This window comes from Hyaena hyaena, unplaced genomic scaffold (genome assembly GCF_003009895.1).
Source record: "Hyaena hyaena isolate Hyena2069 unplaced genomic scaffold, ASM300989v1 scaffold_227, whole genome shotgun sequence".
In the NCBI taxonomy this organism is placed as follows: Eukaryota; Metazoa; Chordata; class Mammalia; order Carnivora; family Hyaenidae; genus Hyaena; species Hyaena hyaena.
The window spans coordinates 802,037-821,980 of NW_024080859.1; the positions used below are offsets into that span (position 1 = coordinate 802,037).

Here is a 19,944-nt window from a genome sequence, read left to right on the forward strand (position 1 = left end):
GGCACTTTGCAGGGCTGTAGAAGAGAAACCAGGGTTCACTGGAGGCGGAGAGCAGCCTGTGCAAAGGCACAGAGGTGTGGGAAGGCAGAGTTTGGTGTCTGAAGGAGCAGAGGAGTGAGGGGCGGTCCCAGAGGCAGGAGAGGTGGGCAGAGGGTGGCTGAGGGGCCCGCACCGGGGAGACCACAGGGAGGCCTCAGTGGGTCACAGCCACCGGACCCCTGCCTGAGCCATGGATGGCACTGACAGGAGACGAACCCCGTCCCTCACAGGGAAACCGAAGCCACAGAGGCGAGGGCAGGGGTGCCACTGGCTCCCCCTGTCCTGTGGACTTTGAAGTTGAAGTCCATTCACTGATCACCAGTGACACCACGTGCCTGCCGAGGGTCAGACCAACCCCTGGGTCTGGGGACTGCAAGGAGTCTGCGAGCCTCTGGGGACTCGGCCCACCACAGCAGCGCCGAGATCAAGCTTGCATCCTGTGAGCGCCTGCCTCGTGACCACAGGGACTCAACACAGCGTAATGCCACCTGAAGCCGGGAGGAAAAGCCCCTCAGCCCCACAGGGCACAGCTGGGTGGTGAACCCTGGAACCTGCCACCGTGGGAGGCACTGGGCGGCCCCGGCTGGAGCCATCTGGCTCAGGCAGGGACCTCCACAGTGACACTCGGGTTGGCATTTCTTCCAGCTCCACAGCCCAAGCCCCCACCACCCTCAAGGCTGCAACACTCAGCTCCCAGGCCACGGCCCCCACTTGGGGCTGGGGGTGGGGTGGGGAGCAGTGCTCCCCCTGGCCTCAGGCCCAGTGCTCGAGGCCTCAAACTTTCTGCCTGGAGCCTGAATGCCCTCCATGTCTCCAGGCTCAGGCCCAAACCCAGCCTCGCTGACAGCCCACAAGGGGCTGTGTAACTTGCTGACTGACAGCCCCGGGGCTCGGCACTCCTTGGGGCTCCAGGTGCCTTGTCTCCGAACCAGAGGCACTCGAGGCCACGCCACCTGGGTTGTCTCCACAGCGGCTGGTGGGCATGCCACCCTGACTCAAGGCATCCAGGGTGTGGGGCTGGCCAGTCATGTCCTTGGCGACACGGACCATCTCTTGGGGCGTCCTGGTCCTCCGGGTGAGGCCTGGGGGCAGGTCCAGGCAGGTCTTGGCTCCGAGCGAGGCGGCCACGGCAAGCCCGTGGGTGAATCCGGTGGGTCCCAGGGCCCCAGCACGTGGCGGCCCCTCTTGGCTCCTCTTGGTGGTGATGAGGCGACTCTCAGTGGCTCTGTCCTCTGGGGCCGAGGCACACGGAGCCAAGACGCGAGGTCGAATAGGAAAGATCCTTTTATTGGGGTGGACACGGAGCACGCACTAGTCCATGATAAAATGACTTAAGAGAAAGATCCGGAAATGCCGACTTCTCCCCCTGGCACACATTCAGAGCAAAGCCTGGGCACGAAATAGGTCCCAGCCAAGTCTTTAAGGCCCGGACTGGAGAGCAGGAGCAGAGAGGAGGGCTCCCACGCATGCTGCCGGGCCACAGCGGGGCCACAGCGGGGCCCCAGCTCGAGGCCCCTGCAGACACGCTCTGGTTTTTCCGGAGGAGAACTGGGGGGTTGTGCGGGCACAAAGGGGGTTCAGGGGGGTGGGTGAGGGTTGTGAATAACAATGTTTTTTTAAAAAGCATCTACCAACATCACACTACTGGGTCTGACGTCCCCTTTAACCATCGCTTGGTACATTTTACAGCATAAATAAAAACTCACGGAAAATAAATACATCGGCTCCTATGAGGTTGGAAGTGGTATGGATGGTGGGGCGTGGGTGGGCCGGTGGGGGGCGGGGCGGGGGGCGCTTACACAAGGCGGGCGGGCGAGGAGCAGACAAGACAGGAGGCGCCTGTGGGGGAGTGAGAGTCTTAAGTGTCCTCGTGCATGTCCGGGCTGTCGGTCCGGGCAACCTTGCGGGGGGGCGCCGAGCTCTCACCCTCAAGGTCCACTTGCTCCTGGTCTCTCTTCTTGGCGGCATTCTGAGAGGCAAGGGAAAGAGAGGGGGTGTGAGTCTTCCTTTGGGTGAGCCCCCGAAGTCCTGCCGCTGGGCCTGGAGCTAGGCGGTCAACCCAGGGCCCCTTCTGCCCGCCGAACCACCCTGGGCTAAGGCACAGTCTTGGGGGCCGCCAGCCCCAGACCGCCGGGCCTTTCCTGGGCCCTGGGAGGAGTCACCACAGCCGGCAATGACCCACACTCTGCAAAGAATGCTCAGAGAAGCAAGCCACCCAGGGAAGGCATGCATGGCCACACAGCGGGAAGCAGGCCTGTGCGGGAAAATCTGCTTTCCCCTGTGGTGGGAACCAAGGTCTGCGGGGCTGGGGAAGAGGGCAGGGGGCAGGGTGGACCACGCAGCTCAGATTTTCTGAGTGGTCACTTCATCCTGGGGTCTTCCTCCAGCTTCACCCACATCTAAAAACACTTTTTTAAATGTTTATTTATTTTTGAGAGAGAGAGAGAGACAGAAAGGGTGAGCAGGGGAGAGGCAGAGAGAGGGAGACAGAGAATCCAAAGCAGGCTGTGTGCTGACAGCAGAGTGTCCAGTGTGGGCTCGAACTCACAAACCGCGACATCATGACCTGAGCCAAAGCCGGACACTTAACTGAGTGAGCCTCCGGGGCGCTCCGTATTGCCTGGAACTTGAACCATGTGTATATCTCACCACTAAACAAAGGTTTTGGGCAAAGGCACTAAAGCCTCTCTGCTGCCCGGGCCGCGCCTGCAGGCCGTGGAGGGCCAGGCCTCAGTGGCAGTCGGGCCTCTGTGCCTTTTGACAAGCTCCTACCTGTCCCTGGGCGCCGGAACCTTACGGCCTCGGCACAGCCATTCACTCCTCCAAAATGCTCTCCCCTCCCCTCCACTGCCTGGCAGACTGCTATTCAGCTGCCAAACATCTAGTCTCCCAGTTGCCTGCGTCCTTCCCCAACTCAGAGCCCAAACCTCCCCCCACCACCCCCCGCTGGCCACCACGGTCCCCGTGGGTCCCAGCACCTGAGCCCACGCGCCTTACCTTTTTGTCCCATTGCTGATGCAGGTAGCGCAACAGGATGTTTGTCTTTTCTGTCACAATGACTGAGGAGAAAAGGCAGAGAAAGTTGCCTTTCTCTGAGGCTGCAGGGGACCCAGCCCCCACCCAGCCTGCGCTGCACCCCCCTCCCCCCGAAGGACAGGCCCTCACTCTGCCTGGGGGGCTGTGCAGGGACTCCGAGTGCACACTCCCAGCACAGGAGACCCCGGGAAGCCTAGAGTTTTTGCTCCAACACACAGCTACCACCGGGGGGCCCTGAGCCGGCTGCTCCCCGCGGGCCCCTGCTTCCTAGAGAGACCTAGGACCTCAGCTGCATAGGGGGCTCCACCCCCGGGCCGGGGGACACCCAGCACATGGGTCCAGGCAGCCCAGGAACACAGGTGTCTACAGCTGTGCCCCAGGGACCACAGAACCGAACCAGCAGGGGCCCAGCAGGATCCCTTCACAATTCAAGTAAAACACAACCACATAACCTCCAGGCCATCTGCTCTGCAGGATCCGTGCCCTTCTCTGCAGGCCCCTCCACCTGGCCGCTCCCCCTCCGAGCTGCCCACCCCAGGCTGGGCAGGGACCCCTCCCCAAAGTACTCGGCTCAGGGTCTGTGACGTGGCGCTGGCAGGGGACACCCAAACTCCTAGCAGGTGAAGGGGAGGGGGCCGGTGAGCAGCAGATGAGGGCTAATGAGGGCCCCCTTGGGGCCGCATGTGGAGACCAGGAGGGTCCCAGAGAGAGCCAGGCGTCCTGCTGCCAACAGGCATCCCGTGGGCCCCCACCTACACCACCCTGGGGTCCTGCCCCTCGGCAGCCAGGCTGAGACAGACTGATGGGACGCCACTTACTCTGTTCCGACGGGTACTCCCTCGTGGGCAGGTAGACTGAGGGACGACGGTTCTGCGGGAGAGAGGGGGGGTCAGGAGAGCATGCAGGCTGGCTGGGGCCGCTCACCCCTCAGCTGGGTACCCGCCCTCCCATGAAGGCAAAGGTGTGCAAGGATGTGGGCGGGGCGGGGCCTGAAGACCAGCCAGTGTTCTCCGCCACGCTGTGGCCACATCGTCCCCTGCCCACCCCCCCAGCAGCTACACGACCAGTCCCGGTGCCCGGAACACGCACTCACCGAAGCTTTGCACACGGAGTCAGCATGAAATCGACTAAAATTGCTTTTGTTGTAGACAGGCAGGCCTTTCAAAAAATCTGCCTGGAAGACAGGGAAGATGGTAAGTGAGACGGGGCAGTAGGCTGGGCCATCCCCGGGGTGCCCATGGAATTGGGCTTCTGGCGACTTCCAGTTCCCTTCCTCAGCTCCTCCCGGTGCACCCTTAAGCTGGCTCCCTGAGGTGCACGCTGTTAGGACCAGAAAGAAGTAGCCCTGGGATAAGTGAGCATTCTCTTCTGGGAGAATGTCCTCACGACAGCCCTGTAACCAGCTGAGAGGTGCGGAAATGGAGGCTCAGCAAGAACAAGCCACGGGTTTAAAATCAGGAGCAAGCAGCAGGCCGGGAAGTCAAACCCAGGCCCAGACCTGCCCTCTGTGCTTCAACACCTGGTCTCCTTTCCACGTATCCACCTTGAGAGAGAAGGACTCAGCTACCCTAAAAAAACCCTGTGGGCCAGAGTGACGTTAAGCAGGGGCAGGGGAGCAGGGCTCCAGGAGGAGGGGAGAGGGCAGCCAGGACACAGGCCGCTGCCATATGGAAACGGGAACCCAGGGCCAAATGAGCTCCCATGTCCTAAGAAAACTCAGAAATCTAGGTCTTAGTGAGCCATTACCAGGTTGTTCAAGTTGACTGGGTTTCTCAGAAAATGCTGCATGGACCAAAGTGAACAGGTGTGTGAACAGGGGCTCAGGGGCTGCTCCTGGGGACCCGGGCTGGAGGCTGAGCTCGCAGGGAGGACAGCCTGTGCACGGCACGGAGCCAGGCCCACGTGGCCGCCGGGAGCCAGCAACGGAGTTCGCTCACAGCCCTGACCTGCCAGCAGTCTTTTTTCTCTGACACTCTGGCATGAGCTGAGCAAGAAAGGGTGAGCTTTCTGGAGGGGAAAGGCCCTGACTCTGGGCAGGAAGTGATGGGGAGGGGAAAGGCCCTGACTCTGGGCAGGAAGTGATGGGGGCAATAAAGGCCAGCAAGAGCCATGTCCACCCGAGGAAACTGAGGCACGAGAGCCTGAGGGTGCTCGGGGAGGGATGAGAGCCAAGAGCTTGGGGTAGGGGGGGACGTCTCAGCAACAGGAGGGCGATGCTGTCATCAAGCCCAGAGTGGGGCACCGCCAGGGGCTAGAGTCACCCCATAAGAAAGACGAGGTAATGGAAGTGAAAAGGTCGGATGGTACCCAACTAAGTTCACCCAGCCCCGACAAGAAAACAAGGAACCAGATTTTACCCAGGTCCCCCCAGCCTCAGAGGCCAAGCTCTTTGTGCTACGTGACATACCAATGCCTGTTTCCCTTCCTGAAAACCAAGGCCTCAGAGCCCCCGCAGGTTACATTAAACCTCCCTTGGGAGATCCAGCCCCATACCTGAGCCAGAGCTCAGCAACGTTAGGCATGCGGCTGTCCAGGTGACCCCCCCCAGGGCAGGTGAGAGCAGGTGTCCTCACCTCTGTAGGGCCCAGCCCTTCCTTTCCTGCACCCTGGCGAGACCTCGGCAGCATGGGCCAGCTAGGGAAGCTGGAGTGTGGAGGGCCTCGCCCATCCACCCAGAAGGCGGCCCTCACACCTGGGTGGCCTAGTGCCCTGGGGCCAAGCTCAAAGCCCCTCACATTCGCCTCTTCCATCCCAGGACCCCTGCCCCAACTGCAGCCCGGGCTGTGAGGCCAACTTCCTCCATCCTGCACGGGTTTCCTCAGGCTCCTAATGCATGGCAGGCCCTGCACCAGGCAACAGGACACTGGGGAAGCCACAGCAGACTTGCCATCGCCCTGGGAAGTACGGAGTGCCTGGGGACACAAGTGGGACTCAAAGACCATGAGGACCGGATATTGGGAGGGGATGTGTGAGATCCAAGACAGCACGAGGGAAAGATGTGACTGATTTGGGGGCTCAGGAAGGGCTGCCCGGAGGCAATGATGCAGGCGCTAAGACCTGAAGCATGAGGAGGGGCTCTGGGCCCTGCTCAAACGCCTCCAAATCCCTGGCCTGAAGCCCCCGGGTGGTGCTGGTCCAGGGCCACCTTCCCAGAATGCCGCTCCCTCCTCCATGCGGGCAACATGCATCAACCTCTCCAAGCATCTCAAAATCCCCCGGGGCCCCTTGCCTCTCTCCACACCTTGGGAGCCTCTACTAGAGCCCAAACCACACCCCCCACGAGGTCATCTATTTATGTGTCCATCCCCCTCCCTCCCTGAGGGCAGAGGGCAGGGCAGGGCTCTCAATCCTGGGGGACCTGGGGCAAGTGACCCCCCCCACCCCAGGAAAGAGCTTCTCCCAGCGCTCCCTTGAAGGCCAGCTGTTAGCAGCAGTGTGTTTGTGCTGAATAAATGAATGAAGAAGGTAGGACCAGTACTTCCTGTCAGCCAAGCAGGAAAACAAGGCCTCAGGCACAGGGGAGAAATCCTCAAGCCAGCCAGACACATCCTCGCCAGAGCCGGGCCCAGAAGCTGTACACTGCGTCAGCAAACCCTCACGGAACGTGTGTGCACCATCCCTGCTCAGGCAGCCCAGTCGTGGGCCCGTCCAGAGAGAGAGGAGAAGAACTAACGTGCCACAGGGGGAGAGACAGGGCCCTCCTGAAGCCAGGAAGGGCTCCTCTGAGGGGTGGTGTTCACGGGAGAGAGAACATTCCAGGCCGAGGGAGCAACAGATGCAGAGGCCCTGGGGTGGAAGGGACTTAGAGTGAGAGGGCACGAACACAAGGCCAGTGTGGCTGGAGCTTGCAGAAGAGGTGAAGAGAGTAAAGAACACAGAGGCAGGCAGGGGCGAGGGGCAGCTGGGGTCTCATCTGGGTTATAAGAAACCCCTAGCATGGGGGCCCCTGGGTGGCTCGGTCGCGAAGCACTGACTTCGGCTCAGGTCAAGATCTCTCTGGTTCATGAGTTCAAGCCCCGCATCAGGCTCTCTGCCGTCAGCACAGAGCCTGCTTCAGATCCTCTGTCTCCCCCGCCCCACTAATGCACACACTTTCCCTCTATCAAAAATAAATAAACATTAAAAAAAAAAGAACCCACTAGAGTATCTTATATGCTAGAAAGCGGTGTAATGAGATTTACACTTTAAGTTACCAGCTCAAGCTGGTTCTGGGTGAACTACAGACTGCTGGGGGTGGGGGCGGGGAGGGGGCAGGTTGGAGGTAAGGTGACCAGGGAAGAGGCAGCGGCAGGCGTCTAGACAAGGGGTGGCAGGGCTGGGACCAGGGCAGGGGACTATGGGCGGATTCACAATGCACCCCAGAGGCAAAGCCATCAGAACTTCTTACGGGCTGGACATGGGGGCGGAGACTGTGGCAAAGACCTCAAGGGCGACCCCCGGGCTTGGGGACCCACATGCTAGGAACCCACTTTCCCATCTCCTCCTCCTCTGGCCGATCCCTCACCACATCCCGCAGGTCCGGGACAATGGGGTTTTGACTTGCCCTGCAAACGCTGGCATCACCTCTGTCTGCTCCGGGGTGGGGGTGGGGGCTTGAGCACAAGTCTGATGCCAAGTCACCATCCCACTTTGCAGGCTGGGGGGCAGAACCCCAAAGAACCACTATAACCCAAATCCCAGGATGAGCGGTTGGCATTGTTCCCACTTCAGGATGAGAAGCCAGCGGGGAGAAGATGTCACCAGCCCCAAGTCACCCGGCTCATCTGTTGAGCGTTCACCGTCCTAAGCCCTTCACGAAATCGGTTCTCTGAATTGTCACAACTCTATCAAGTCTGGACTGTTGCTACCTCCATTTCACAGGGAAAGGCCTGGGAGCGGAGAGACGAAGTTGTTCCCTCCTAGGGGCACGTCGGGGCCCGGAATGCTGGGGGTGGGATCAGGGCTCTGGGGGACCTGGGCAGTCTGTGATGTCGCACTTCCTTTGGCTACAAAGCCCCACATGTCACGATGACAAGCCCCCTCCCCCGCCCCAACACCCAGGCCATCCTCCCAAACCCTCCTGAACTGGAGAGACGCGGGCCGGGGAAGCCGAGGACGAGACCTGAAATGGGGGGGGGGGTCTCGGGGGACCCCATCCCCACCCCCACCGATTTCCGGGGGAGCAGCGACCCGGAAATGAATGGGTTGTCAGGGCCTGGAAGCCTACGAGGGGTCAGGGGTCGGAGAGAAGGAGCTGGGGCGGGGTCGGCAGGAAGCTCACAGCAGGGTCCCGAGGTTGAAGGTTATAGGGCAGAGTGAGAGGCAGGGCGGGGCCTGAGGGGGCCGGGCTGGGAGGTAAGGGGCTTCAGGGATTACTAGAGGTGGGTGGGTCCGCGGCGCCATTTTGTCAAACGGAGGGGGAGTAGGGCCCGGCAGCCTCTCTCACCATCTTCTGTTTCCTCCGTCGCTGCCTCAGCCACCGCCTCAGCCACCGCCGCCGCCACCACAGCCGCCTTCTTAGCCGCCGCCGCACAGTAACTTCCAGCCACGGCACAGCCCACACTGATGGCACCGCCGCCCCCCTCATTGGCCCGCACTCTAGCCCCGCCTCAATCATAGCGGCCTCTGCGCACTCCCATTGGCCAGACCCCGCTAAGTCACGCGTCCATTGGCCACCACATCTCCTCCTTTCGTGGTCAAGTTCGGTTGAAGAAGCAAAACCCCGCCCGGGAATTGGAAGCGAAGGCAGCAAAATCCGGAAGTGGGCGGAGGCCGTGCCCCCCAAGTCCCCTGGGATTTGTAGTCCACAACTCCGGGAGGTTCCGCCTGTCTCTCGACTTCCTAGCGTTTACTTCACTTTTTCAAGTGGTGGCTCGTGGAGTTTCCACAGCAGCCCCGGAAGTGAGCATCAACCGTAACGCTCCCAGCCTCCTCCCCAGGGTTCTAACCTGTTACCAGATCGAAACTGTTCTGCACTTGCTGTTTAATATCTTTCAGCTGACAGCTCAGATTCTCTTGTTGGAATGCCCCTGTGGCTCCCTAGTCCCCCAAGGATCCAGTCCCATCTCCCGGGCCCCGAATTTTGGAACCCTTCGGCATCTCTCAGCCACGTTTTATCTTGACGCCTGGGTCTAATCCTTTCTCCCTTTGGGCCTTCCCAGATACTGGCACTTCTTCCAGGAATCCTTCTCTGATTTCATTCTTTCCAAGTCCAAGCCTGGCGCTTCCACAGCCCTCGCAGTCCTCTCAGCCCTGACTCCGCTGTCTCCAAGGTGCCTGGGTACAAATCAAGTGCTCCTCCAGACTCCTAGCCTGTCAAGGACAAGGACCCGGCACCCGGTACATAGGAAGTACTCAATAGTATTAACTGCAGCTATTAAGTATTATTATTCCAACAACATAGCGAAGGAGAAACAAGCACCTCGTTTCATAGGAGCCAAAGGAGCCTCAGAGGGCCAAGGCCTTTGCTCAAGGTCATACAATGCATCCCCAAGGAGGAGAATTCAAGCACCTCCCCCCCCCCAAGCCTCCCAGAACTGTGGAAAATTACAAGATATAAGACAAATAGAAATTTGAACATTTATTAAACACTTAATGATATTAAGGAACTGTTAACCTTTTTTTTTTTTTAGGTGTGAAAAGGTTTTTTTTGTTATGTTTTAAAAACGCCTGTCATCAGGCCTGAAGTGTTTTAAAATGTCTTTTCTAGAACAGATGCATTCTGAATTACTCACAGAAGAAATAACCCGATGCCTGAGATTTGCTCCAAAATAACACAGGAGGGGGCAGGTGGGTTGGGGGTAATGGGTGGTCGGAGCTGTGTACAGAGTACACAGGGTTCACTGTTCTATTCAGTGGGCTGTTGCCGTATGTTCGAAATTCTTCCTAATTCAAAATCGTAGAAAGGGACTAGGTCTGTCTTCCTCCTCCCACTTTCAGTCCAGCCCCAGGCTTCTCTCCCCGGGCCAGCCCCACGATTTGAGGTGCACGCATGTCTGAGGCGTCCAGGCTCCCCACAAAAGCAACGGCAGGAGAGAGAAAGGCTTTAATGGGGGTCCTGCCTTCAGCGTCGCCCTCCTCAATGGCTCAGGGACTTGCGGCCTTTGTGCATGCGGCGAAGGATGACCTGGACGCCGGCCGGCGTGCTCAAGCGCCGGATCCAGCCGTGTTTGTGCTTGCGTTTGATGTTGCTCGGCTGATACTCGTTTCCGCGAGCCTTTCCCCGGTTCTGCTGTGTGGCGACGAGTCCCCAGGCGTCGGGGAGCCCCAGCCAGGCCCGGGACTGGAGCCACCTGCGGGGACAGAGAGACGGCGCGAAAGGTCAGAGGAGGAGCTCTGTGACTTCGGCGTGACGCTCAACCACTCTGGAGCCTCGGCTTCCCTATCCGTGCCGGGACCGAGCATGGCTGCGAGAGGCGCTCCATAAAGGCGCAAGGCGTTGTCAAGTCATGATGTCGGTATACAACCGACACCAGCGCCTGCCACCGCCCTCGTTTCCAAATTTGGGGAAGGGTCCCCGTAAAGACTCACCTGACGCGGCCCAACTGGCGACCTACAGATCCGACCAGAAAAGCCATGTCCAGCCGCCCGTCGCGCCGTCCCCACGCCGGCTATTCCAAAGCTAATAGGCTCTGCCTCTGCAGAACTATACCTTATGGGAAATGTAGTTTCTCCTACAACCGAGCCCGCATGGCTACCGGGTCCTCCGGGCGTTGCCGTTCTGCGCCTGCGTCCCTTCAGTGTGAGCGTCCTAACCGGCAAGGGAGTGTAGTTCTCCATGTCGACCAACAGGTGGCAGACGAACGGCGCCTCTTCGGCATGCGCCTGCGTGGAGACGTTGCTGTGAGCCGTCGTTCCTTCTCCCGTCGACCAGCAGAGGGTGCCGGGAGGTGACCGTGGCGCAGCTGGGGGCAGCCTCAGGAAACGGCTGGTTGATCCTCCTTCCCCAGCAGGAGGCAGGCAGATGGCACACAGCTGGCTGGCAGCATTTCTGAGGGCCCGGCCAAGTCTCTGCTCCTTGGCGGGGTGCCCAGGAGACCTGAGTTGGTGTTGGCTGGATGTCCTTGGGGTGGTCCCTGCTCCTTTCGGGGGTTCAGTTTCTCAGTCTAAAACTCATGTGTTTCAACTTGCCCTTGGTGGTGCCTCCATTCGGGCCCTAGAAAAAATTTTCTAATACTCAGATCTGAACGCTTTCTCTTCTCACACAGCTCTATGGCTCCGCATCGCCCCCAAGAAAAATATCCAGCTCCTCTGGCAAGCACATGAAGGCCTCCCTCTACACACACACACACACACACACAATTTCAGCCATACTCTCCAATGCCTGATGCTCCCCTATTCATTTCCCCCGCCCCCCATTCATCTTTTAAACTCCTCATATCTTTTCCTCTCCCCCAATCCCCTCCCTCCCTTTGACCCAACCCGTGCCCCAATAGAGCTCTCCCCAGACTCTCCCCAAAGCCCAGGGGCCCCTCAAGAGGCCAGGCTTGGAGCTGAGTCCCTGCAGGCTCCCCAGAATCTCCCAACTTGGAGGGCCCAGAGAGGGGGGAAGGGGACTGTTTACTGTATGAATTAACTATAGTCTCCCAGGAGCACCCTGAGTGGGCAAGAGTGGGTGGTGGGACCTAATCCAGCTCTGGCAGCAAATTCCAGGAGCTGGAAGTGGACAAGGAATGGTTAACCCCTTGTCCTCTGAAGCCCATCCTACCTGCACCATCACTTAGCAAACCACTATAGTATTATGCTACTAAACCAGTACAATAATAATGTCAATAATGTATTGAGCACTTATGCTGAGTGTTTTTAGCTGCAGAGCAAACTCAGGGGATTAATTTCATAGAGAAATAGGGAGTCTCAGAGAAGTGGCTTGTCCAAGGTCACGTATCAACAAAGGGCAGAGACTGAATTTGAACCTTGGGAATCTCTGACTCCCGCTGGGACCCACAGAGTCACCAGTTAAATTGGCCAACGATTAAATTGGCTTGGCTGTGAAACTCCAGTTCATCCCTTTAAAGGCTTAACGAACAATAATTTCCGGGACTTGATATCACAAAGCCGTGGATTTAAGTGCACCTCTGCCCCACAGCCCCGCAGCTTGCCTTGCGACTTTGTGCCCTTCATGAGCCTCAGTTTCCCCACCTGAAATTGGAAAGATCTGGGAATGTCTAGAACAGAAAGGTCAGCACAGAGAGAGGACCATGGGGCCCCCTTTGGAGGGTAAAGGGCAGTTCGGAGGCAGGGGCTAGCCGAGGGGATTCTATTCGCAGTAAGGGGCTCCAGCTGCTACCTCCCGAGAGCTCCGCAGACCTCAGTTTGGGACCCCTTCTCGGCCTTGGGCCAGGCCCAATCCCTCCCTCCACCTTGCTATGCCCCCGAAGGAGGCGGGGCCGTCACTTCACAAGCCCGCCTCCGTCCCGGAGATGCGGCCTATGATTGGTAGTCTAACTAGGCCAGGTCAGTTTATAGCGATGATTGGTCGAGGTGCCCGTCCGTCGGCACGCGGCCCCTCCCCCCCGGAGAGAGAATTAAAGGGCCGGCTCTCTGGGCGGCCGCGGGATGCCCCCGCGCTGACCGCCGTGGGCCCGAGGCTGCCCGCGTAGACGCGCCTGGGTCGACCCCGTGCCACCATGTAAAACGGCGCCGCGGGCGGACGCTGGATTCTCCGCCGGGGACCCCTCCGCCCTGCCCCGGGCTACAGGGCCCTCGATGAGGTGAGCGGGGAGTGGGCTCTGGGAGGGGGACACGGGTCCCAGGGGCTTCCACTTCGGAAGGGGGTGTGCACAAAGCCTCGGGCTCTTAGGAACCCGCGGAGCTCCAGTGGCCTCGACCCCGCCGCAGGGGTGACTAGCCCCCGAGAGGCAGGGATCTGCCTCTGGGAGGGGACCTGGCGTGGCGCATTTGCGTCCCCCTCCGCAGTCCAGGATTGGGATCTCAGTGGAGTGAGAGGCGAGATCTGCTCCACCTCTATCAGCAAGTCCGGGGCATCGCAGGCCGTGCCTTCGGCGTGCCTTATCCCCGGGGCTCACAGGATGGGGACGGGGGAGGGGCTGGTCCGATCTCCAGGCCCTAGACAATGGGGGTGCGCTACACGGGTATCCCCCTTGAGTTATGTAACTGCCTGTGGTTGCCATGGACACGGGGGGGGGATAGCCCAGGGAGCAGGATGGAGGCCTGGAGGCCCCCAGGGAGGGCTATACCTTCTCTATCCTCATCTCCACATTTGGGGATGGTGTGTCAGACCCCCAGAAACCAGGGTACTGACGGGGGTGGGGGGTGGGATGTACAAGGTGTCTGGACTTCAGTTTGTCCGTCTGTGAAACAGACCCAGTCTGGGTCTTGGGGAGCTGGACAAAGCCTTCTGGGGTTCAGTCCCTAACTCCCTGAGGGCCTCACCTTTCAGGAGCCAGGTTCAGAGGCCTGGGATGGGGGCTCCTTGGAATCTGCACCTTTGTAGATGTCTTCAGAAGCAGTCAGAATGTGCTAAAGTAAGTTAGTGAGAGTGTGTGCATGGATGGATGGATGGATGGATGGATGGATGGATGGATGGATGAACGATAGAATGAATGAATGAATGAATGGGCTTAGGAAGCCATAACTGCTATAACCCTGAGCTGGGGGCCAGAGGGTCCTCATTTGTTATAATGTCCCCTCCTCCAAGAAGCACCCCTTGACTATACCACCTTCCCTAGGGACACCTCTTGGGGCCAGCCACAGCCAGATCCTTCTCTCTAGGACAGGCTAGGCTAGCCCAGGAGGGCGGCCAGCCGCCTCACAGGCACTGACCAGACAAAACATCTTGGTGCTTTACGGCAGCTCACCTGCCCCAGGTGGGGGGACTGGGTGCTGTGGGGGTGGAGGGCTCCTCACCCAGATGGCCCCTGAGATGGGGGGTGCCCCCACTTGCAGGACACACCATGCTGACCGGGGTGACCGACGGGATCTTCTGCTGCCTGCTGGGCGCACCACCCAACGCTGTGGGGCCGCTGGAGAGCGTCGAGTCCAGTGATGGCTACACCTTTGTGGAGGTCAAGCCCGGCCGGGTGCTGCGGGTGAAGCACGCGGGGCCCGCTCCAGCCCCCAACCCACCTCCACCACTGGCAGATGCCGCCCAGGGGGACCGGTCGGGCTTGGTCCGCTGCCAGCGCCGAATTACCGTGTACCGCAACGGGCGGTTGCTGGTGGAGAACCTGGGCCGGGCACCTCGTGCTGACCTCCTGCACGGGCAGAATGGCTCCGGGGAGCCGCCGGCCGCCCTAGAGGTGGAGCTGGCGGACCCGGCGGGCAGCGATGGCCGCTCGGGCTCGGGCAGTGCCGGAAGCGGCAGCGGTGGCCGGCGGCGGCGAACCCGGCGCCCCAAGCGCACCATCCACATTGACTGCGAGAAGCGCATCACGAGCTGCAAGGGTGCCCAGGCCGACGTGGTGCTCTTCTTCATCCACGGCGTGGGCGGCTCCCTGGCCATCTGGAAGGAGCAGCTGGACTTCTTTGTGCGCCTGGGCTACGAGGTGGTGGCACCCGACCTGGCGGGTCACGGGGCCAGCTCCGCGCCCCAGGTGGCCGCAGCCTACACCTTCTACGCGCTGGCAGAGGACATGCGCGCCATCTTTAAGCGTTATGCCAAGAAGCGAAACGTGCTCATCGGGCATTCCTACGGGTGAGCCAATGCTGGGGGCGGGGATGGGGGGTGAGAGATGGGGGAGGGCGGGATGGCAAGGACTGGACACCCTCTCGCAAAATGCTGATTTCTCTCCTTCAAAAAAGACCTCGTTAACATCTGTAACGAGATAGGGATTCCCACCACCACTGCTACTGTTTCATACTGAGTTTAAATTTTTTAAAAAAATGTTTTATTTATTCTTGAGACAGAGAGAGACAGAACATGAGAGCGGGAGGGGCAGAGAGACAGGGAAATACAGAATCCAAAGCAGGTTCCAGGATCTGAGCTGTCAGCACAGAGCCCGAAGCTGGGGTGGAACCCAAGAATGTGAGATCATGACCTGAGGGGAAGTCAGAGGCTTAACCAACTGAGCCACCTGGCGCCTCTGTTTTGTACTGTTTTAAAGCAGTATTTCTCAGCCCCAGCACTACTGACATTTTCGCTTGGGTCTGTCTTCTCTGAGAGAAGCGTTCATGTGCAGGTAGGATGTGCAGCACGCATCCCTAGCCTCTACCTGCTGGTGGCCACTGGGGCAATAGCCTCATGATGTTCGTGACCAACTAAAGTGTCTTCACACGTGGTTGCGGGTCCCCTGGCAGTCAGAATCATCCCCGGCTGAGAAACGCTGTCTTTAAGTTCAAAAATCAGTTGCTCTGAAGATCCCAAGGCCTCCAAGGAAGGGCTAATTAGAATCCTTGTCAAGTCTTTTTACAAGGACACAGTTTGCTGTAATTTTCACTCTCCCTTAAAGGGGTGACAGATAATACCATTTGGCATTTAGGTGAGTGCCCACTCCCTTGAAGACTCTGGACCTTGGTGCCTGATCACTGCCAAGTGGTACTATTCTCTTCTGTTTTTTTTTTCATAATTTTTAAAATATTTCTTCATTTTTTAAAAAATTGTTTAGCATTTATTCATTTTTGAGAGACGGAGACAGAGCATGAGCAGGGGAGGGGCAGAGAGAGAGAGGGAGACATAGAATCTGAGGCAGCTCCAGGCTCTGAGCTGTCTGCACAGAGCCTGACAAGGGGCTCAAACTCATGGACTGTGAGATCATGACCTGAGCCCAAGTCAGACACTTAACTGACTGAGCCCCCCCCAGGCGCCCCTAATTCTCTCCTTTACCCAAGAGGAAAGGCAGGATCTGATCGGCCAGCGGGTTTGAGAACCAGGGTTTTAGCAGCGTACTCCATGCAATTAGACAAGAGAAAGAAATGTGTATGTTTCTGAAGGAAAGGAAGCCATGCAGGAAGTAATTCCTATTTGTTTATAAGATAACATCCGCAAAGGTGCTTATGCTAAATGGCTCCTTCAATTAAATGAGCACCACCTGTTGTAGTTCCCGTGACCCCATAACAATGCTATGTGGACAGCATAGTTACTGTTTCACAGACGTCCCATGACCCCATAACAATGCTATGAGGACAGCATAGTTACTGTTTCACAGACGTGGAGACGGAAGTTCAGAGAGGTTGAGCAATCTGCCCCAGGGCACGCATAAGGAGTCACTGGCTCAGTGAAGTTCACCTGACTCTTGCTCGTATCCTGTCCCTCTTTACAAGAGTTGGCACCTTTTTTCTTAATGGGCCAGATAGTAAATATTTCAGGTTTGCAGGACATATGGTCCTCTCTGTTGGAACTTCACAACTCTACTGCCATAGCAAAAAAAAAAAATCATTGTAAACCAGTGGGTGTGGCTGTGTTCCAATAAAACTTTATTGACTAAGTAATTTACACGTTTACAAAACGGTGAACTTCATTTCCAAAAACAAATGGCTAGCCCACGGGCCATAGTTTGCAAATGAACCCTGTTTTAGAGGGAGTGAGGGGCTGGACCGTTGGCTGTACCCTTTCCCCTTGCATAAGGCAGTCTGATGTGCCATGTTCCAAAGCGGGAGACGGAATATTCTTAAAAGGAAAGGATACGTAGGAAACAAGGACCTTCTCTGCGAAACCGAAGGATTTAGTTGGATTGCTTTCTTAACACTTGGCAATAAGTAATTCTTACCCCTTTGGGGGTCATAGTGGCTTTGAGGATCTGAGGAAAGTTCTGGATTTGGATCTTCTCTCCAAATGGAAGGGAAAAAAAATTCACCCTCGACACACACATAGTCTTACAATTTGGGGGCATTTGAAATGTCCCGCTCATCCCTCACTTCCGTCCAGCCCCAGGGGAAGAATGTTGGCCGTCAAGGACCTGGCTCTGAGTGAGGGAGGGCATTACCTCCCTCACTTACTGTGTCCTGCTGACTGCCACCCTTCAACCCTCCCCACCCCCCACCTCCCCACCGACAGTGTCTCCTTCTGCACGTTCCTGGCACATGAGTACCCAGACCTGGTGCACAAGGTGATCATGATCAACGGCGGGGGCCCCACGGCGCTGGAACCCAGCTTCTGTTCTATCTTCAACATGCCCACGTGTGTCCTGCACTGCCTGTCGCCCTGCCTGGCATGGAGTTTTCTCAAGTGAGTGACCCTGGCCCTGGTGGACCCTGGCATCTCCCTGAGTTGGGGGGGGAGGGGAGACCATACTGCTGGACTGGCACTGGGGGCACCCCTGGTGGCCCAAGCTGGCACGAGGCTCCAGGAGTGCCTCCCCCCACCCCCCACCCCCAGGGCTGGCTTCGCCCGCCAAGGAGCCAAAGAGAAGCAGCTGCTCAAAGAGGGCAATGCGTTCAACGTATCGTCCTTCGTCCTGCGGGCCATGATGAGCGGCCAGTACTGGCCCGAAGGTGATGAGGTCTACCATGCTGAGCTCACTGTGCCCGTTCTGCTGGTCCACGGCATGCACGACAAGTTTGTGCCGGTGGAGGAAGACCAGCGCATGGCTGAGGTAGGGCCTCTGCACCCCAGCCTCCATGCCCCACTGACCCCCCCTCCCCGTGGTGTGCACCCCAGGTGGGCTCTGCCTTGTGCCCCAGCCCCAGGAAGGTGAGAGCTAAGATTAAGAGTGGAATCCAGAAAGTGGGGCCGCCCTGGACAGGTATTAGGATTATGCGCTTTCCCCATTGCATGTAAAAGGTGCTCTTTGAGGCTGGGGATTGTGTAAGTGACCCAGGACGTAATACAGAATTCTGGGAGAGGGTGAGCCAGAGGATCTTTGGATCAGAGACTACCAGGAAAGTGTTGTGGGGTCTCCAGCCCTTGGAATAGCTCTGGACCAGCAGTTCTTTTTTTTTTTTTTTAATGTTTTTTTTATTTATTTCTAGGAGAGAGAGACAGTGTGAGCAGGGGAGGGTCAGAGAGAGAGGGAGTCACAGACTGAAACAGGCTCCAGGCTCTGAGCTGGCAGTCAGCACAGAGCCCGACGCGGGGCTCGAACCCACGAACCGCAAGATCATGACCTAAGCGAAAGCCGGACACTTAACTGACTAAGCCACTCAGGCGCCCCATGGACCAGCAGTTCTTAACCAGCAAGGATTCTGAGCCCCAGGGCACATCAGAAATGTCTGCAGACTTTTTTTTTTTAATGGTTTTTTTTTTTTTGAGAGAGAGACAGACCACCAGTGGGGGAGGGGCAGAGAGTGAGGGGGACGCAGAATCCAAAGCAGGCTCTGGCCTCTGAGCTGTCAGCACAGAGCCTGACGCGGACCTTGAACCCGCGAACTGTGAGAGCGTGACCCGAGGCAAAGTCGGATGCCCAACCTACTGAGCCACCCAGGTGCCCCGGAAATGTCTGCAGACTTTTCTGGTTGCCGTGAATGGGGAGGAGGGGCTTCTGACATCAGGTGCGTGGATGCCAAGGATGCTGCTCCACATCCTTTAATGACAGAATGGCTTCACAGAAAAGAATGATCCCATAACAAGTGTCAGTGATGCCAAGGTTAAGATCCCTGGCATGGGAGACCTTATCTTTCTGTCTATCTCAGTGATTATCCACCCAGCAGTGAATTTGCTCCCTAGGGACATTAGGCAATGTCTGGAGACTTTTTGAAGTTGTCACACTGTGGGGTGAGGGGAGCGAGGCACTGCTACTGGCATCTAGTGGGTCAAGGCCAAGGACGATGCTCAATATCCTACAGGGCACGGGACAGCCCCCACCACAGAGAATGATCTGGCCCTAAATGTCAGTAGTGCTGGGGTTGAGAAATCCTGCTCTGAACATATTGTAGGCTCCTAATAAATGCTGAATAAATACTGAGTTGAGCTCCATTTGGGCCACAGGCAATTCTCTGGGTCCCACTTGGGTGGAAGTAGAGGGATGCAGGGTAGAGCACAGGAGGGACTTCCCACTGCTGCAGGCGTTGTGTGGATGGGCTTGGGTGTCCCAGGGCAGCCTGGCCCCACAAGGCATCATTCCATGTCAGCCACCCTGAACCTGGGCCCCTCCCCGCAGATCTTGCTGCTGGCCTTCCTGAAGCTCATTGATGAAGGCAGCCACATGGTGATGCTGGAGTGTCCGGAGACGGTCAACACACTGCTCCATGAATTCCTGCTCTGGGAGCCCGAGCCCTCGCCCAAGGCCCTGCCCGAGCCCCTGCCCGCGCCCCCAGAAGAGAAGAAGTAGCCGCTGGGCCGGCCGGGCATCGCTTGGTGAGCCGAGGAGCATCAGCAGGAAACCGGGAGCCGCCCCACGTCCGCAGCGCGGATCCCTGGGCGGGCTGTTCGCTCCGGTGGGCGGAGTCAGGGCAGGGAGACGCCCCCAGGCCAGCTGGGGAGGGCGTGGCATTCTCGGGAGCCAAGTGGATACACAGCTCTCCGCTTCCATCCCACCGGACCCGTCAGTGTTTGGGGCCGCAGCCAGAAACCCCGTGGAGGATGACCTTGTACAGAAGTCCCTGCCCCTCAACGCCACGGCCGAGGCAGGTCCCCCACCCCGCTCTCTGTCTTCCGTGTCAGCCGTGCTTGATCCTGGGACCCTCGGGGCCCCGCCTCATTGCCCGAGACCTTCCCTGCCCCCCATTTCTTGGCGCTGGGAGCTATTGTTGCCCAAGGGGGAGGGGAGGGATGGGGGAGGGGCTGGCGCCACTGAACCTGCACATCTCAACTTGTAACTCAATAAAAAGAAGTGACAATCTGAGTCTCCAGACCTGTGCTGGGTGACCGCAGGGCAGGGTCGTCCTGAGCCTCAGTTTCCCCATCTTGCAGGCTGGGCTGATGCGGGTGCCACCCACTCAGGGCTGAACTGCAGAGAAGTGAGGGCGTTGGCTGTCCAGGCATACTTCCCGAGAGTTCTCCCTCCCTCCCTCGGAATGCAGGGGCTTCCTGGGCAGTATTCCCAGAGCTGAGACAGG

General features: G+C 58.3%; 3 protein-coding genes across 4 annotated transcripts; 1 reads left to right on the top strand and 2 right to left on the bottom strand.

Annotated features, from left to right (window-relative positions):
* Window positions 1-1,305: 1,305 nt before the first annotated feature.
* Window positions 1,306-8,733, bottom strand: DDA1 (DET1 and DDB1 associated 1). Its single transcript, XM_039243306.1, has 5 exons — window positions 8,501-8,733; window positions 4,169-4,249; window positions 3,894-3,945; window positions 3,037-3,098; window positions 1,306-2,008 (listed from the first exon to the last, which is right to left on the bottom strand). The coding sequence occupies exons 1-5, from the start codon at window positions 8,669-8,671 to the stop codon at window positions 1,898-1,900; spliced, it is 477 nt and encodes a 158-aa protein (XP_039099237.1). The 5' UTR covers window positions 8,672-8,733; the 3' UTR covers window positions 1,306-1,897.
* A 1,349-nt stretch (window positions 8,734-10,082) lies between these two features.
* Window positions 10,083-11,179, bottom strand: MRPL34 (mitochondrial ribosomal protein L34). The gene is made up of 2 exons (XM_039243403.1): window positions 10,585-11,179; window positions 10,083-10,346 (listed from the first exon to the last, which is right to left on the bottom strand). The coding sequence occupies exons 1-2, from the start codon at window positions 10,629-10,631 to the stop codon at window positions 10,133-10,135; spliced, it is 261 nt and encodes an 86-aa protein (XP_039099334.1). The 5' UTR covers window positions 10,632-11,179; the 3' UTR covers window positions 10,083-10,132.
* An 800-nt stretch (window positions 11,180-11,979) lies between these two features.
* On the top strand, window positions 11,980-19,730 carry ABHD8 (abhydrolase domain containing 8). 2 transcript variants are annotated; one of them, XM_039243402.1, is made up of 6 exons: window positions 11,980-12,764; window positions 13,454-13,538; window positions 13,960-14,707; window positions 17,006-17,176; window positions 17,327-17,543; window positions 19,047-19,730. In XM_039243402.1, exons 3-6 carry the CDS (start codon window positions 13,968-13,970, stop codon window positions 19,215-19,217), a joined length of 1,299 nt encoding a protein of 432 aa, XP_039099333.1. In that variant the 5' UTR covers window positions 11,980-12,764; window positions 13,454-13,538; window positions 13,960-13,967; the 3' UTR covers window positions 19,218-19,730. The 2 variants fall into 2 exon arrangements, with proteins under 2 accessions (XP_039099333.1, XP_039099332.1); XM_039243401.1 differs by lacking the exon at window positions 13,454-13,538 and having other exon boundaries at window positions 11,981-12,764.
* The last annotated feature ends 214 nt before the right edge of the window (window positions 19,731-19,944 follow it).

Coding starts and splice junctions, on each gene's coding strand:
- DDA1 (XM_039243306.1), bottom strand. CDS start 8,671: ATGATTGAGGCGGGGCTAGAGTGCGGGCCAATGAGGGGGGCGGCGGTG. Junction 3,946..4,168: donor ACTCCGTGTGCAAAGCTTCG/GTGAGTGCGTGT, acceptor TCTCTCCCGCAG/AACCGTCGTCCCTCAGTCTA. Junction 3,099..3,893: donor GGAGTACCCGTCGGAACAGA/GTAAGTGGCGTC, acceptor TTTTCTCCTCAG/TCATTGTGACAGAAAAGACA.
- MRPL34 (XM_039243403.1), bottom strand. CDS start 10,631: ATGGCTTTTCTGGTCGGATCTGTAGGTCGCCAGTTGGGCCGCGTCAG. Junction 10,347..10,584: donor CGCCAGTTGGGCCGCGTCAG/GTGAGTCTTTAC, acceptor CTGTCCCCGCAG/GTGGCTCCAGTCCCGGGCCT.
- ABHD8 (XM_039243402.1), top strand. CDS start 13,968: ATGCTGACCGGGGTGACCGACGGGATCTTCTGCTGCCTGCTGGGCGCA. Junction 14,708..17,005: donor CTCATCGGGCATTCCTACGG/GTGAGCCAATGC, acceptor CCCCACCGACAG/TGTCTCCTTCTGCACGTTCC. Junction 17,544..19,046: donor AAGACCAGCGCATGGCTGAG/GTAGGGCCTCTG, acceptor CCCTCCCCGCAG/ATCTTGCTGCTGGCCTTCCT.